The sequence below is a fragment of the Mangifera indica genome, unplaced genomic scaffold, assembly GCF_011075055.1.
Source record: "Mangifera indica cultivar Alphonso unplaced genomic scaffold, CATAS_Mindica_2.1 Un_0013, whole genome shotgun sequence".
Lineage (NCBI taxonomy): Eukaryota > Viridiplantae > Streptophyta > Magnoliopsida > Sapindales > Anacardiaceae > Mangifera > Mangifera indica.
In genome coordinates, this window is record NW_025401105.1 from 42,524 (window position 1) to 60,391 (window position 17,868).

The 17,868-nt window shown below is 31.6% G+C and overlaps 2 protein-coding genes across 4 annotated transcripts; both read left to right on the forward strand.

The window, feature by feature from the left end:
• The first annotated feature begins 2,849 nt into the window (after window positions 1–2,849).
• On the forward strand, window positions 2,850–7,177 carry LOC123205691. 3 transcript variants are annotated; one of them, XR_006499887.1, is made up of 6 exons: window positions 2,893–3,241; window positions 3,301–3,385; window positions 3,568–3,685; window positions 3,762–3,887; window positions 5,170–5,267; window positions 6,714–7,177. XR_006499887.1 is itself a non-coding variant. In XM_044622708.1 (5 exons), the coding sequence occupies exons 1-5, from the start codon at window positions 3,176–3,178 to the stop codon at window positions 5,186–5,188; spliced, it is 414 nt and encodes a 137-aa protein (XP_044478643.1). In that variant the 5' UTR covers window positions 2,897–3,175; the 3' UTR covers window positions 5,189–7,177. The 3 variants fall into 3 exon arrangements, 1 of the variants encoding a protein (XP_044478643.1); XR_006499888.1 differs by having other exon boundaries at window positions 2,850–3,241; window positions 3,329–3,385; window positions 5,170–7,177; XM_044622708.1 differs by having other exon boundaries at window positions 2,897–3,241; window positions 5,170–7,177.
• Window positions 7,178–9,738: 2,561 nt separating this feature from the next.
• Window positions 9,739–15,851, forward strand: LOC123205695 (mitochondrial import inner membrane translocase subunit PAM16 like 2-like). Its single transcript, XM_044622712.1, has 4 exons — window positions 9,739–9,924; window positions 10,620–10,707; window positions 15,256–15,389; window positions 15,476–15,851. The coding sequence occupies exons 1-4, from the start codon at window positions 9,922–9,924 to the stop codon at window positions 15,602–15,604; spliced, it is 354 nt and encodes a 117-aa protein (XP_044478647.1). The 5' UTR covers window positions 9,739–9,921; the 3' UTR covers window positions 15,605–15,851.
• The last annotated feature ends 2,017 nt before the right edge of the window (window positions 15,852–17,868 follow it).

The window sequence follows — 17,868 nt, forward strand, 5'->3', positions numbered from 1 at the left end:
AAGGATGAATCTCTGCTCCTTCGCTGTGTGAGACTTTATGAGGATTACCTCATGTTGGTACCCTTTGACTTTTTACTGTTGTTCAATATTTACTCTTAGTGTTGCTATCTTAGCTTGGAACCTATGGCCACACATGATTCGGTCTATAGAACATGACTACAAAAGTAGCTAAGTTTAAATTGAGAATTTTGAGTAAAAGAGAAAGACTTAAATGTTACGTGTCTATTGACCGATCGATCATGTCACTCATATGGAAATTGGACTTGATCATGGATACATAGGAAAATAACACAATGATAAATGAGAGATTAAATGGAGCTAATGTTATCGAGTAAGTCTAGGGTGCTGCGAGTCTATCGCTTTATTTTTGTTTTATTCGGGTTGAAGTAACTATGCTATTCCTAACAGATGCATAGTATTTAGCTCCCAAGTGTAGGTTACTCGCGAGGTCGCACGACACATTTGTAAGTATAAAATATACTGCTATATGGGATTTCTGTGGCTAAGCATTTGGTTCGGGTCTTCCATCATGTGTGAGTGGGAGATATTGGATTCGGGACCACTTATGATGGGTCGACCCGATCTAATTTGATTAACTGCCAAAGGGCAGTTATTGGTAGTTGGACTCTTATTTAAAAGTCCTAACTGCCTCCCCCAAAAAAAAAAGAACGTCATTTTATTTTTACAAAGAAAATTCTCCACCCAACATGCAAAAACACAATCCAGTCTCCCAATTGGAAAAGCAATACGTGAGCAAATGGCGTCATAGAAACAGACTAATGTCAACACCTCGCGTAGAATTCGAAGGCGTTTAATCGAATATTGAAACGGGTATGTGAAATTTGTATTTACAGTTTTCACAGATTTTGATCCTAGCATGTTTAATTATTTCCAATAGTTTGGATTGATGACACCTAGAGATTTAAGATAGATTACAAAATATTATGATTATGGCATCCATACATTGAATTTAATGCATCATATGCTCATGTATTACAATAATTCATGATATCAAAGAGCCTTGATGATCATGCTTCATTGCATAATTGGCTTGATGACATGCATCATAGGGTTACAATGGGTGGCATGGATTATTTTCCACCTAGCCTAAATTAGTCAACTCAACATTAGTCAAGCCAAGCTTGAGTTGATCACGAGTAGGGCTTGACTTATACCCCTTGGGAGAATTGACTTCATAGATCTTGCACATGGTCACATAATAGTCTGATTTATAGGTAATCTTGTTTGGAACTCTTATCAACTAATGATGTTATGAATTAACTCTTAAACTTGTGAGTTTAGGTTCGAATTTTAAGTGGGCACCCAATAATTTCTAAGACAATTGTTTGTGTGTTAACCATAAGAAGAAAGACCTCTAAGCCTTGGGAGATTTTCAATAAAATTATATTTAAAATCACAGTTATTAGTATTTTATGATATATAATACGTATCTTATGATATTGTATGATACAGATAAAAATAATACGAATCCTAAGGTTTATCAAAAATTGTCAATATAGTGGATATATCATACGATATAATACATATTCTACTATATAATACATATTACTGATACAAATCAATACACCTTTTTGAAAAATTGATGATGTGGCAAAGTTATATTTGAGAAATTTTATCATTTCAATAGATGTTTGTAAAGATGATGATGTTGAAATTAGACATTTTAATTATTATTATTATTTTTTTAACATTTTATATAATACAAAAAAATTATATTTTTAATATATAATATGATATACAATTCGATTATTATATTTGAAACAACAAAAGCATTTGTTTAAGGGATTGGCAACAAGGCCTGAAAACACATATGAATTGTTAACAAATTTTTTCCATTAGCGAAGCTTAAACTTTTAATTGTTCGGTTTGATGAACTCATTGGCTTAAATATATTATCAATAAATTATTAAAAGTTTAAAATTTTATGAAGTTCAACTATAATTTATTGAATGGAACTCGAATCAATTGTTTCTATCCTGAGCTTGAGCTCAAGCCAAAAACTTCTCAACTCATGAGCTCAAGTTTTGTCTAAATACAATCAAACTGAGCCTGAGTCAAACAATACTCTATTCAATTTGATTGCAACCCTAATCTTGATTGCTCATGAATGAGGCCCAACTTGAAATTAACTTAAATTTGAAAAAATTAGTTCAAGATCAAACTGAGATCGATAAATTGAAGTTTAAACTTTCAAAAAACTATTTAACTCTAAATTCAATTTTAATCAACTCAAACTTTAAGTTAACTCATTTTATGAAAACGACTCATTTCTCAACTTGAACTTGACTCGTTCAATTCAAGTTCGAGCTTAAATCGCTCAAACTAATTCTAAAACTAGCTCTATTATAAATTTGAGAAGGGTAACTTCCGTCATCGTGTAAATTAGAAAGTCTAACCATTTCTTAAAAGTTGGGGTGTGTTTGCTCTTTTTTAAACCCTGGGGTTGACAATTTCGTCTGTGTTTGATCTTTTTTCAGTTCCAAGATTAGCATAAACCTCTTCTAGCACTGAAGAGGGGAGTTCCTTGAAATTTTATGAAATTTCTCAAAAAATTGCATATTTTTTAAGCAAATCAGGTCACCTGTAATTAAGTTAAACTTTGATCGAGGTCAGTGAGATCTATTCTATTATTTTTAAAGTGTTTGTGGTAGATTTTGAATGAAGCTTTAAAATGCACTTTTTCTTTTCTTCGGATGGGAGCTGTAGCAAGTCATTATAACATACAAAGTGTAGCAAGTCAAATTGTCAAAGGGACAACAATTATATTTTGCTTTAAAGAAACTATTGGTAAACGAAAGGAGGGACAACCAACAAGAATAGATAAGGAAAAAGCTTTATCACCATTCGCCCAATAGCAAGGTTCCACGTTGCCCGATAGCTCAAATATTCCTTATCCTCAATTCATTATAACTTTGCCTTTCATCATTCAATACCATGGCTGAAGCAATTGTTTCGTTTGCCTTACAGCAACTGGGTTCAATTCTTTCTGAGCAGACGCCTGGCTTCATCAGCAAACAAGTGAGCCTTGTTGGGGATGTTGAAGAAGAATTTGACAAGCTTAAACACCACCTTGTAGCCATTAAAGCTGTGCTATCTGACGCAGAGCAAAAACAAATGAAGAATGAAGTTGTGAAAGTATGGTTACATCGTCTCAATGATGCACAGACTCGAACCAGGCTCGGTGATTCTGTTAAATAAATGCATGATGCTTGAAGTTGAGGTGATATTATACTTATTTGTTCTTGCCTGTTTCACCTATTTAATTTTATTAATTGGCAGTTTGTTTGCCATTACGCTTCATTTTCAGAGTTAGAAGCAGAGAGTCTTGTGAAAGTCCTTCCAGGAGTTAAAACTGTTGAGGAAGGTATTCCATAGTCTATTTAAGCAATCAAATAGACGTTCTTAGTTTAAATTTCTGGGAAGACAAATACTCTGCTTTGTTCTAGGAGATGGCTGGTTCAATAAGAGCCTTAGAATTCGGGAAAATTTCTATCTTTTCATCAATTGCATAATCATTCAGGATTAATGGATGAATGGCTGTTTCAGGTGTGCAAATTTATAGGTATCTTTACGTGGAGGAGAAGGAAAGGCTCAATGGTGTCCTTGCAATATGTATTTATAAACTGGCTACTCAGCCTTACATTACATGGCCACTATTCTCTCTGTGAGCTGCTTAATTACTGCAGTCTTTAGTTTTGTGTTTCATCCGTTGGTAGGTTAATTTCATTTTTTTGATTCAGGGACTGGGTTATGAGGGTGTTCAAAGTCTTTTGGGCCTTGCACATACTTCTGGAACAATTTCGGATGCCCTCCCCCCACCAAGATAAACTCTTCTGTCATCATTCTTGTTGCCATTTAAACCAAAGGTAAGATAATGATTTGTTAAGGAATATATGTATGCCTTCATTGTAAAATTGGTTGAAGAGAAATATTTGCTGTATCTAGCTCAAGATACTTTCCTCTTTCTCTTATGTGTTGCAATAATTAACCTTTCTGTTTAATTGGTTGAGGTGAAAGGTAGTACCTGAACTCAAGGAACTAGGGCCTTGGCAAAGCATGTTAATAGGGGCAGCAATGGATACTGGGGTATTTTTCATGGAAGTAGTTAGGGTTGGGACATTTTTAACACCAAATCAAATTATATATGGTATTTTTTAAAATATAAATTAACCATATTCTATAATATATATATAGTGTAAGTATATGTTAACAAAAAAGCAATAACCCTTCTGACAAGAAGGCTAAGAACAACATACACTCTTCTTTCTGATGGGAAGAATAGCTCAAGGTGTAGGTTAAGGCTAGTCAATACCTCCATAAGAAGAGCTAATATAGATTAGCATCATCTTCTCTTATTTATTTGATATAATTTTTCAATAAGTAATTAAGGGTACAATTTATTTTTTTATATTTATTTTTAAATTTTCTTTTAGTGTATATTATATAAATATTTTATATTTATTTTACATATTTATATTATGTTATTGAAAACTATAATTCAATTAATTTTTATTAAATAATATATATTTAGAAGTGAATAATTTTAATAAATTCAACCCATAATCTAAAATAGATCAAACCATATTATTTCAGTTTGAATTAAAACTTAAAATGATTCAGTTTGGTTTAAAAATTTTTCAAACTTGATCATGCATACTCTTAATAGATGTATTTTAGATGATAAAAAATTCTTTATCATCTTAAGGAATGTCTCTGGTACCCCATGCAATCCCTGTTGAGTAAGAAGATCAAGAATATGTACAAAGCAATTAATCTGAAACACTTTTCTGCCCCGATCATAACAAAGCCAGTGCTTTACATGATTAACTATCTTAACAACTTCCTCATCACTACTCACTGCAGTTATACAACACACCTTTTTGCCAATGTTCCATTCAAGTAGCATTCGTTTAAGAGTGCCACTAATGGATTGCCTTGTAACTCTTTTAAAATCAAGAACCATCTCCTTCAGTTTCCAACCATCATCAATTAAGTGTGAAGTCAAACAACAGAATATTCTTGTATCAATCATTTTCCACAAATTTACTGTTATGTTGGAATGACCTGATGAGAATTTAGTAAAGCTTTTGCGGAGTTTTTCCTTCTCCTCTTTGAAAATACGACGTATGTCAAACTTCAATTTTTCAGGTTCTGGAAGATTCTGTAGAGGCTGCAAATCATTTGCCAACATAGAAAGTGGATGCCCCTGATTAATAATCATTCCGGCTATCTGTTGGAGAGGAGAGGTAACTTTATATGAGGGAAAGGCTTTGTATGAGAAAATTATTTGAGAGGAAGAGACTTATAATTTTTATTCATGCTTCAAATATAAAATAATTAGAGTATTTATAGGTACAAGAATGACTTTTAAAATCCTAAATACATGAACCTAACATTGAACTTGTATATTAGCCATTAACACTCTAATATTGTACTTGTGCTACTAACATTGAACTTGAACTTGTATATGAATCATGAACTTATGTCAATAATTTTCAATGATAACTTCTCGTTCAATCTTGTAACCTCATCCTTCTGATGCAAAACTTCATCTTTTAGTCTTGCATACTCATCACGCTATTTAATTTACTCGTGTATTATAGCCTTCAATCGATTTAATTTCTCATTCAATTTTGACGCTAAATTTTCTCCCGCTTGTCGTGCTTGCCTCTCTTGATTTAATTTCTCATTCAATTTTGACGCTAAATTTTCTGCCGCTTGTCGTGCTTGCCTCTCTTGATTTAACTCCTCAAGCAATTTTTTATATCTCTTGATAGAAACCTTCTCTTCAAACATATTGCTTTCCTCTCTATTAAGATCAACAGTTGCTTTTGCTTTAGTCTTTCCAGTTTCACGAGCAGGTTTATCTCCGCTGCCACTTTGAGTACATGGCGTATGTTTTAACAGGTTTGAGGTTCCATTCTTGCTTGAATATTTATACTTCGTTGGGCAGTATTTACATTGTGCCCATGTTGTCCCATTTTCCGAAACCACATCAAAGTGGTCCCAAGCTGGTGAGGCCCCTGGCCTCTTTCGACCAGTAAGTGGTGATGGTGTTACTTCTGAGTCAACAACTTTTTTTCCATTATCATCTGTTTGAATAGAGTCAGCCGCTGCAAGTAGTGGTGGTGCTACTTCCGAATCAACATTTTCATTTTCATTTCCATTTCCATTTCCATCCGTCTGAGTAGATTCAACTGGAGCAACAGTTGGAGCTACTTCTGAGTCAGATTTTTCATTTCCATTATCAACAGGCTGAGTAGATTCAGCTGCAGCAACTGGTTGAGCTACTTCTGAACCAACCTTTCATTTCCATAAGCAAATTTTTTCGTATCAAACAGTAAAGACATAGACATTAATTTACACCTAAAATTCTTGTAACTATATATATGTAGTTAAGAAAACTCATCGCATGTATATGATGAAAACAAATTAAATTGCTTAGAAACGAGAATCATATTCCTTAGATGTTCATAATGAGAGAAAAGAAGACAAATGGATTTATCAAAACAATGTTTTTGGTTTATTTATGGCATGGCGTCACTTACAGTCGGAGCTTGAGAATTTTTAAAAGAATAAACTGTACAAGCATGAATCTATTGAGACAGCCTCAGCTTTTTCTCATTTTTGGAAAAATTGTATGTAATCTTTTATGTTTTTTTTGAGTGAGATTATAATTTGTAACAAGATAGAATTGAGAGAGAAGGAGGTGAGTACCTGTAGCTGTTGTTCAAGTTCTTGCAAAGGGCACCAGTTATCAGTTAAAAAATCCAAAGTACCAGGTGACTGCAGCCAGAATTTGTCAAGTTCTTCAAAATTCGACCAGCTCTCAATTAAAGAATCCAAAGTACCAGGCGACGCCGGCGGGAGGTTTCCAAGATAGTTCAGATCCATGAAAATGGCTTCTCAGAATCGTCGAACTTTCACAACCTGTGAATCAAAATATAAAATTAATCATCCTCTGAAAGACATTAAAGAGCTTCTCTCTTTGCTCAATGAGTAGAAGAAAAATTGACTGGGTTGATTTATGGTTGGCAGTGATGTGGTTTTCTCTGTTTTATAGTGCCAATTGAAAAGGGTAGTGCCACTTGACTGAATTCAAGCGACATGGAAACGAAGGCCGAGTTTCGGTTCGGATTATAATTTGCATGAAAAATTATTTTTGTGCCTTTTAAAAACAGAAATAAAACTCTAATATTTGATAAATAAATAATTAAACTATATTTACATACTTTTAATAATAAAATTAGTTAAATGATATAACCTAATTTAATTTTATAAAACTCTAATATTTAATGAATAAATAATTAAACTATATTTGCATACTTGTAACCGTGGAATTAGTTAGAAAATAAAAAACATATTATTCACATACTTCACTATATTTGTAATCGTTGCTGGAATAATTATGGTGTCAGAATAATTAAAATCAAACACTCGGCTAAATATTGTTTCAGAATAATTAATATCAAATCGTTAAACACACGCGGCTGATCCGATTTGATCCGATAATCCGATAGTCCTGGGAAGAGAAACTGTTTTATGGTATGGCACAATAGTCATTGACACATGCTTAAAAGTCACAGGGGACATGGGACATGGACATTGTTTCAGAATAAATTTTCAATATTTTTTTAATTCTTAATTAGTATTTTATAGTTTATATTTTTTTTATAACTTTACCGGATAGTATTAAGCCAACTTAGCCTTTTTCTGTTTTTTATTAGACTGATGTGGACAATGCCAAATTATACAAGGTCTGTGACAAAGGGTCAAAATCTGTCGTAACTTTTGCAACCTACCTAATATTAAATAATAGCTTCCTCAATTTTGGTAATTATAACTAAAAAGTAATTACTTTCTTACTTTATAGGAATCACGATGCCGTCTACTAAACTACCAGTTTTCGCACTTTATAAGACAATATTGCATGTAACCCTAACTTCCATAGAAAAAAATAATTCATATCAATGAGAGGCTTAAGAGAGGGATAATCCTTAGCATTCAGTTGTTGCTTTAGAATTACAACTTTGTAATATTACTCCTTAAAATAATAACATTATCATGAACATAGACTCTTGGTACTTATAACTTAATTACATTAAAAACTCACTCTTCATTTTCTTTTGCGTCTCTTCATATTCATGCACATTATTCCATTAGGGTTTGGTATACTTTTCATCGACGAAAACTTAGACACCAACACATATATCCTTAGTATGTTGAAATGTATCTACAACATCTATTTTTGTATAGCTTAACAGTGATTAGACATATCCATATTTTTTTTATTTAAATGTAATTTGAAATATTTTTTATTTGGGACGTATTCACGAGGTAGACAATTATTTTTGCCTTTTTTTTATTGTCTTCATCGGGGAACTATCAAAACAATTAATTCCATCCAAATTCAATCAATATATTGTCTCAAATTTGGTATCTCTACGTTATCTAAAGGTTAATCCAAACAATCAATATTAATAAATATCCATCTATATGAATTTTAAACAATTTTTAGATGCCAAAAATTTGATGAATCCGCACATACTAAAATGAATGAGTATGATTAGGTTTAGGTTATTGAATTTGTGGCATTAAGACTAAAGTGCTGTTTATCAAAAAGGAAAATTTGAAAGGGTTAGTTTTTAATAAAGGGTTAAAATACTATCATATAAAAATGCAATATAATTCTTCTTAGAGAAAAATTACATTGTCCCACCCAAGGTTTAGCTTAAGAGCCCATTTTCACCTCTAAATGACATAAACAATATTTTCTCAATCAAAATTAAATTTATTTAAGAAAACTAAAGGTGTAAGGGTAAAATAATAACTTTATCATCTATTAATTTAAAAAATAAAAAATAATTTATTTAAATATCATATTCAAATATTTTAAATATGATAATTTAATTCTTAAAAATGTTTGAAAATTTATAAATTAATCATTGAAATGTTTTGGAAATGCTAGTCATAATTATGCCCCTTCAAATATTATTATATTCATCCTATAATTTTGAAAATACTATTATGACTTTAATGATTTGTAATATAACATTTATATCTCTAATTTATTTTGCTCTATTCAATTTTTTTAGGGTATAATTATCATTTTTGAAATTAATTAAGAAACATATTAAAATTACAAATTTAAAAAAAAAACCCTAAACTTTTTTGAATTTTCAAAGTCTATTAAAATTTTTATTAACACCTTTAATATTTTTAAAATTTATAGTTCACTCACACTTATGATTATATATTATTGATATCTTTATCTATATTTTTACTAGTATAATTACTATTATTTCCTGTCTTCAGTCTAAATCTAAAGCCATAAAGAGAGGAAGAAGAGGTGGAAATGAAAAAATAAACAACATAAATAACTTTTTATATAATTTAAATATTTAAAATATTTATAGGAGATTATATGACCAATTTACAAAATAAAATTGGATGAATAAAATAATAATTTTATTTTTTAAGATTATATCAGAATTTTTTTATTCATTTCATGTCATCTATGACAGGACAAGTGTCCTTAGGTCAAACCCTGGGTGGGGACCTGTAATTTTCCCGTCTTATTTTATGCGCCTATTATTCACAATTCAAATATTTGATTTCTCTCTTATCCCAAAAAAAAGCCACTCATAATTTTTGGGGGCATTGTGTAATTGTTTACGTGCATTTCCTAATTATTGATGCCTTGTGTTGAAGAAAAACCTGAACCCCAATAAAGTTTTTTCCATTATTAGCAAACCTCAAGTTAGGTAATTTTTTCGATCTAGAATCTTCTTTTCCATCAACCTATCCGTTCAGATTTCGTTCGGTTCTAAAAGCCGTCCTATCAATTTTTGTAATTCTAACTTTTGATTGAAAAGCTCTGTTATTCATCGATCATCAGCTATGGTATGTTCCTTCAAATTTTTTTTCCCTCTTTCCCATGAAATTAATTTTTTGATGTTGTATGGATGATTCTACAATTTTGGAATGAAGTGGTTTCTGGGTGCTTTGTTTTTTCGTTCAATTTAGTTTAGGAATTTTTTATTTTCGTTATAATGTAACCACAATAAATGTTTTGGCAAATACTTTATCGATTGAGCGTTTTAATTTTGACGCCTCATATTTGGTGTAGGTGGGCGTTTGGGTTTGCAATTTTTTTCTTTTTGGGTGTTACTTTGTTGCTTTTTATGAACTTTCTTCTGTGTATGTGAGAGGGAGGGGAAGGGGGATTTGAAATGCAACAAAGTGGGATCAATGTGTTCATGGCTATCGACTGAATATTGAATATGATTAATATAACTTGCTTAGATACAATGTGGCCAGCAACATCGGTGAATTATGTGAAGCTATGTAAGAGAGGATTTGAACCATATTCTTGCATGTTGAGGATTTAGCAAACCAATGCCTTGCCCGCGTCATTAGCGCAGTGTAGAGTAGTCAGCATTTAGCTGACTGTTTTTAGGTTCGATACCCACCTGGGGAATATCATTGATTCTGAATTGAAAATTTCTTTCTTTATTTTGGATTATTTGTTATCATATCACTTCATCTGTCTTGTGAAACTTGAGAATCATTGTTAATATAATTATCTGTTTTTGCAGGCTGCAAAGATATTAGCCAATTTAATTATTATGGGCTCTGGGATATTGGCTAGGGCTGTGGTTCAAGCTTATCGTCAAGCACTTGCAAGTAAGTTATTTGGTTGAAATTGCTTTCTTATAGTCTTTAACAACGTTACCTTCTTTAATGTTCCCTTTATAATTTTGTATTTGCTTTTGCATCCTTGACAATCCTTGTTCTGTTTAAGAGTAATATTTCTAGTAATCATAGTTTTTCAATGTTAGGGTTTAGAAGCAAGAATGCGATCATTTAGGTCAATGTAATGGTAGACAAAGTAAAACTTAACAGAAAACTATTGCTAAGATATTGCAAGGTACATCATTGGGCAGGGTAGACTTAGATTTCTATCTTTTCAAATGTATCATGGATAGTAGCAAAATGAACGTTAAGGAATCTTGAGCAGATGTATATAAGAATTCAATCTTTTCCTACAATTGTGATGTTAAAACCAAACTGACCCAATCCCTTATAGTGCTGTTAGAATGCATTAAGTTTGATCTCTTAGCCAATATGCATGCATTAATTTTAAATATTTTGATCCCTTAGCTGTTATACATGCAGTTACTTTAAATATTTTGATCCCTTAGTCGATATGCATGCATTTATTATTTATTTAATACCTTATTGATATTTTGAATATTCTTGTTTCGTGCCAACACGCATGCATTTATTATGTATTGATATTCTAAATATTTTGATCTCGTAGCTGATATGCATGCATTTATTATGTATTTAATACCTTAGCCCATAATGAATAAAAATACGTCGACACGCATGGTATTTTCCAGGTAAATCGCATTCTGGTTTTCCTTTGATCTAGGTACCAAAACTTGTTCTACTTTGACAAAAACAACATATGTTGCTTTTATACAAGTACTGTAGTTATTTTAAGTACAAATAACAAAAGAAACATCATATTTAAAACGAAAAAACAACATGATTTCATTATCAAAAACTTGAAACTATCAACACTAACCTAAACGAATGAAAGTTTGTGTTTTCATTATATAGATCTGAGTCAAGACACTTGGAATATGATGATCTTGTAGGAGAAAGTACGTTTCGATTTTAAGGGTGCTTGCCGTTTGTTGTTTTGAAGGGAAAATGTTGAAGAAGAAGCTAATATGGTGGAAAGGGTATTTTGGTACAATATCTGGGTTTTGCTTAGAAAGGTATAACTAAAATTGAGTTACCTAAAAAGGTATAAGCACTAAAAAATTTGCTTATTTTAATTAATTTCCCTTTTCCACCTGATGTTTTATTTGTTAAATTTATGATATTTTTTGTCATTCCCATGAAATATAGTGGAATTCAAATTGAACTACTGATTCATACTGCAAAGGTCAAAAGTTATAAGGGACACAATACATAACAAAGAAGGAAACATCAATCTTAAATCTAAACTCAAGCGAGCTTTATCTCTTAACCCTTTGCTATTTTTTCTAGGGGTGAAAATTGGGTTGGGGATCCCCATCCCCAATTTTCCCAATACAGGGATGGGATGGGGGTCCTTATGAGTCCTGATCCTGGAATTTACTGAACTTTTTAGACCTGACAGACATGTAAAAACATTTTCTCAAAAAATGTAATAAAAGAGAGAGAAGAAATTAACAGATGAGTATTAATAATAATAATTTTAGACTATGCTAATTCTAACTTATGAAGTTGCTCTTCCTTTGTTTTGGTAGCTAATAAGACAGTTTGCAGGCTATAAAAGAAAGCCACTAGCTATATCATTATTAGTTTAGAAAGTTCACTTGTTGACCTACATTGGAATTGAGCTTGAAACCCCTGTTAAAGCCATAGATTTATTCTCTAACAGAACATTCATATATCTGAAACTTTTTTTATCTTACATTCTGAAAATGATTGGCCAAGTCACAGTCTGAAAAGAAAATGAAATTCCTTGCAAGAACTAGTCACATGAAAAAATTACAATGGCACTCAGTTTCTACTTTGAAAGCAACAACTTAAGTGGTTAAGAATTTTCCTTGAAGATTGTCTCATTACATATTTGCTGGTGTCATCAATATTATTGCTTTTACTTTTCCTTTACCCAATTGACTGGCATCTCCAAAATCATCTATGGCATCTTTTGCTACAACGACATGTATAGTTAGTTAGTTGCTACAATATATTTGTATCCACATATTACTTGTAATTTGAAATCTGATTATTGTAATTCAATAGTTCATAGCTGGGCTTTATAGGACGAGAAAAGAAAAATAAACTGGTGTTTTTTTGTTCAATTTTTATATTTATATTTAGTGCTCAATTTTCAAGATACAATGAGACTTCTTATTCTTATCCCTGCCCTAATAAAAATTTGGGGTCTCCCAATCCTTCCTGTTCCCATCTAGATTTTTGCCATCTTTACTTCCTCTTGCTATTTGAACTTCCACTAGATAAGGAAAAGTGATAGGTCTCCTATTAAGTTCTTCAGATCGTGACCTGGACAAAAGTTGATCTTGTTCCATAGCAAATGAAAGCCCTTCTAGTTTCTATAGATTTTTATAGTTTCCCTGTACCTTTTTTGTTAATTTTATGGGTGGAACAAAAATGCAGGTATAACTATTAATTGCTTTTCTTTTTCATATAAGTCTTTTTTTTAAATAAATAATTTGCTCTAGGACTGTAGTGATGAAAATTTCTCAAAATTGTGGTATAATAGAAATTGAATTTGTCTATGTAGACTCAACCATAGACAAAAATTAGATATTACTTGATTGTTTTCACATTATGTAGACATGCAAAGATTGAGACTATATTTGCATATTATTTGCTTGGTTAGTCCTAAAGAAAATTGAGGCAATTAACTGATATAAATTGCTAGTTCTTAGCTAATAATTATTTAGTCATTTAACATGCATTATCTCTTTCTGATTCCCTTTTTTGCTTTATAGCTAGCATATTGCATTTGGTGTTTAGTAACAATTAGTGAGAGTTGGTAATGTTATTTTGAACTAGATCTAAAATAATCATAAGGTTCATAAGCATAAGCTAAATGTGACATGCATTAGTGTTATGTCATTTGGTATGTACCTGATGGCTGCCAAAGAGCGTGGTGGCTTTCCAGTTGCCAAAATCAGGTTATTCTTGTCAACTGTCAGATTTTTCTCTTACAATTTTTGTTATTAGATCACCTGGTAACCAAGAAAGCACGGAAACGCATAGTGCGATCCTGCTTTTCCGAAACTGCCCGAAACCGATACGAAACGTTTCGGGGCTGTTTCGGTTATTTTGCAAAAATACAAAACACGTTCCTTGACATATCCCTAAGAATAGGAAATGTCCCAAAGCAATATGCTTCTTCCTTATTCCCAATTTCATTCAATTTCCAGTAAGCTAACATCTCTCCATCCCAAGCATACGTCTTGGCTCCTCACCGTCTCTGACTCTGACTCTAACGCGGCATCTCAACTCCTCACCATCTCCGGCGGCTCAAAGTCTTAGGCAAATTTGTTACGTTATTCTTTAACCTTCATGTTCTTCTGCAATTTTCATATTTGTCTTCAATATTCAATTTGACGATTAAACTGTAGAGATATGAATCAGTTTTTGGTAAAAAGAGTTTCTCGAGTAGTTATTAAAGGAACATGTGATACATCTTGTTGTTAGAATTTTGAAGATCAGAAGAAGGATAGAAGAACAAGAGAAAAACCTAAAGAGAAGTTTGAAATATGTTGAGGGAAAAAGTAAGAAGAGACTGAACAGTAAAATATTCATTCAGAAATTAGTGTTGGATTGCAAATACTTCCTGGAAGAGTTGGAAAGAGTGTCCAATTGTTGTGTTTTTTCTTTTTAAAAAAAAAATACAAAGTATTGTATTTTCTTATAAAAATTTGGTATTTATAAATAATCCCAATATTTTTAATATTTATACGTTTCCACACGTTTCTGTTTTCTATATTTTTGAAAAAATGCAATTTAGCATTTTTGTTTCCGCATTTCGACGTTTTCATTTTTGTGCTACTTAGATGGTAACTTGTTTGGAGTTCAAAACTGACAAAATGTATATACAACTAAATGAAGTGTTCCCACCAAGTTTTTTGTATTGAAATTTTACTTCTATTGTTTGCTTGTGAATCCAATTTTATAGGCCTTGATTTCCTGTTTGAAGGTTGTGTTCAAAAGAACCAATAGGTGGTTCTGTTTTTTTCTCTTTTTTTTGGGGTTTATATTCAGAGGTTCCGGTTCTGACATTCTCTAACTTTGACCTTTTTTTTGCACACTTTTCAGGAACATTTCACCTAACTGTCAGGATCTTTTTAGCCGGAAATTACTGACAAATGAGCTGAACAAATAAAATTATAATTTATCATTTTCTCCAAGCTTATTCCAAATTGACTTTTTATTTCAGATTGTGGCAAAATATGAGCTTTGCCAGTGAAGTAGGGAAATAACTGTAGTCTTTAAGGTTGATTATCTACCTACAAAAAAAAAAAGTTAAAAGATGCTAGGTTTCAATACCATATGTTCACCATAACCGACCAATATGTCTTGACATGCATGCTTTTGAGGGTGACACAATTAAAATGATAACATTTATTGTGAATCTAGCATTGTGGTGGCTTTAGATTTTGTCTTTGTTCATAACTAACATGGAGATTATTGCAGATGCAGCAAAAACTGGTGTTGCCCAGGAGGCACTACAAAATGCAACTCGTAGGGCAAGCAAAGCCATGACCGAGCAAGAGGCTAGGCAAATTCTTGGTGTAACTGAAGAAACAGCCTGGGAGGAGATAGTGAAGGTCAGTTCTGTCTGTGTCTCTGTTCTGGGCAGCTCTCTTTCTGTCTATCAATTGAATTGTGTAACTTTTTGCTTTTCCTTGAGCAGAAATACGATGGTCTATTCGAGAGGAATGCTAAGAATGGGAGCTTTTACCTTCAGTCAAAGGTTCACAGAGCGAAGGAATGTTTGGAAGAAGTCTATCGAGGCAAAGCAGACGGTGGTACCCCTAGTTGAGTTCCCATCTTCAAGCTTAACCCTCTGTGCAAATCATCCTCACCTTTGTATGATAAACGATTCTGTTATGGCAGATTTCGTTAAAAAACAGTATTCATAATTTTCTTTTGATATATGTTCGTTTGTTGAACGACATGCTAACAGCATGCATTAATCTAAACTGTTAGTTTAAAGGGTTGTCTTACCAAAATAAGGATCATGGCCATCAATAATTTGATTTCTATAATGATCAAACTGTTTGAAGGAATCATTGTGGTGCTACTTTCTCCTCTCTGTTTGAAAAGTTGAGTGCTTTTAGGAAAGCTATTTTTTTGCTTTAGAATGTTCTTCAACATTATTTTTTTTTCTTGCCATTAATGGGTAAGTAAACTTGCTGATTTCTTCCTTTTCATTTTCAGGCGGGAACCTTTTATTGTTCCTGGCAGCTCAAGGGCATTAATTTCAAATAATACTTGGGGATATATATTATTTGTACCCAGTTGTTTGAGTATTCAATTGACTTTTCAAGTCTGGTTAAACTATGAGTTCGTCAAAATTTAACTTGATTTGATTCAAATTCGCTTCTTATGTCAATACAAGAAATTTTCTCGGAACTTTTGATTTTCTATGCAAATTGTCATTTAAACTTTTAATATAAATTTTGATCAGATCATAAAAGTGTCTATTAAGCATATACACATAAACACATCCTAAAAGATACTTCAAATTCAATAACAAGTAATGTATTATCTTATATAAAATTTTTTGATATCTCAAAGGCCAAAAGAGTCATTTTCACTCAAGGTTTGGTTTATTTTCAATTCTCATATGTAAAGTCTTAAAAGTTTAAGCACCTATCTACGTTTTTGTTAAAATTTTTTATTATAATTAAAAGTAAAATCTTCATTTAAAAAAAAAATTAAGAAAAAAACTAAAATTTTATTTTATTTCCACTCTTTAATTTAAACAACTAACAATTTTCTCTCACCTAAAGTTTAAAAAGTTACGTTTTCCTTTTTAAGGTTTTTTTTTTTTCTCCTTCTCTAGCAACTATCTCTGATCCAATCGACAATTTATCTTCACACCAACTTGTTTTCCCGTTAGATGCCGACGTTTGATGACCCTTTTTGTTAGATGAAGAATTGTCTTCGTCTGTTGTCTCTTTAGTTTGTTTTCGTCTCTTCAGACTGGACGTCCACCCAAAGATCAATGTCAAATGACTAAAGATTGACCATCTTCGTCTCTCAAATAAATATGACACCAATCTTTGGTCAAACGAAGATAAATTATGTTTGTCTAGTTTGAAGAGAGGAAGATGATGAATTTTCTTCGTTTGACGAAAATGGTTGTTGAGCATTAGTGTTTGACGGGATAATCAGTTGGTGAAAAGGTTGACTATCGACTAGTATGAAGATGGTCACGGAAAAAGGAGAAAAAAAAACCCTTGAGAAGAAATAGTAGTTTTTCAAACTTTAAGTATAAGAAAATTATTAATTTTTTAAATTAAAAAGGAGAGAGAAATAAGATAAAACTTTAGTTTTTTTAATAATTTTGTTAAATGATTATTTTATTCATAACTCTGATAGAAAATTTTAACTAGATAATAGATATTTAGATTTTTGAAATTTTATGGATGAAAATTGGGGTGTTGATCAAAACTTGGGTGGGAATAAGTCTTTTGGCCCATTTCAAAGTGGGCGAGACAAGGGAAGAGGCATGTTTTAAAATCCTACCCTATCCTATATAAAAGTCCAATTTAATGGATAAATTATGAGGGAATTATTATGTTTCATCCGAACTCATTTTTCTCACCTACATGTTAATGTTTTTGTTTTTTCTATTGGTAAAAATCAAAAGACAAAATTACCCTTTATATTTATTAAGCTTAATAACAATTTACCTTTGAAAAAACTTACAAAATTTTACCCTCTTGATTAGCACTCATAAAAACTGAAATTTATACAAAATGGCCAATGAGATTGTTCCTCTTTCGGTGTTGTCACCCAAACATGTTAACTTTATGCAATTGTATGACTAGACCTTTTCATTGTCACTATAATTTTTAACTTGTGCATAAGTTTCGAATAATTCTGTCTTTGCTCACATCCAATTTATTCTAAATTCACTAAATCTCATTTATATATATGTATTATTTATTGTCTATATCTAGCTTCGTTTTAGTTACATTTACTATTTTCATCAATTTTAATATATCTTTTCACTTATGCAAGCTCTGATCATGTTAATATCTGTTAACTTATTAATGGGTATTTTTCATCGACCAA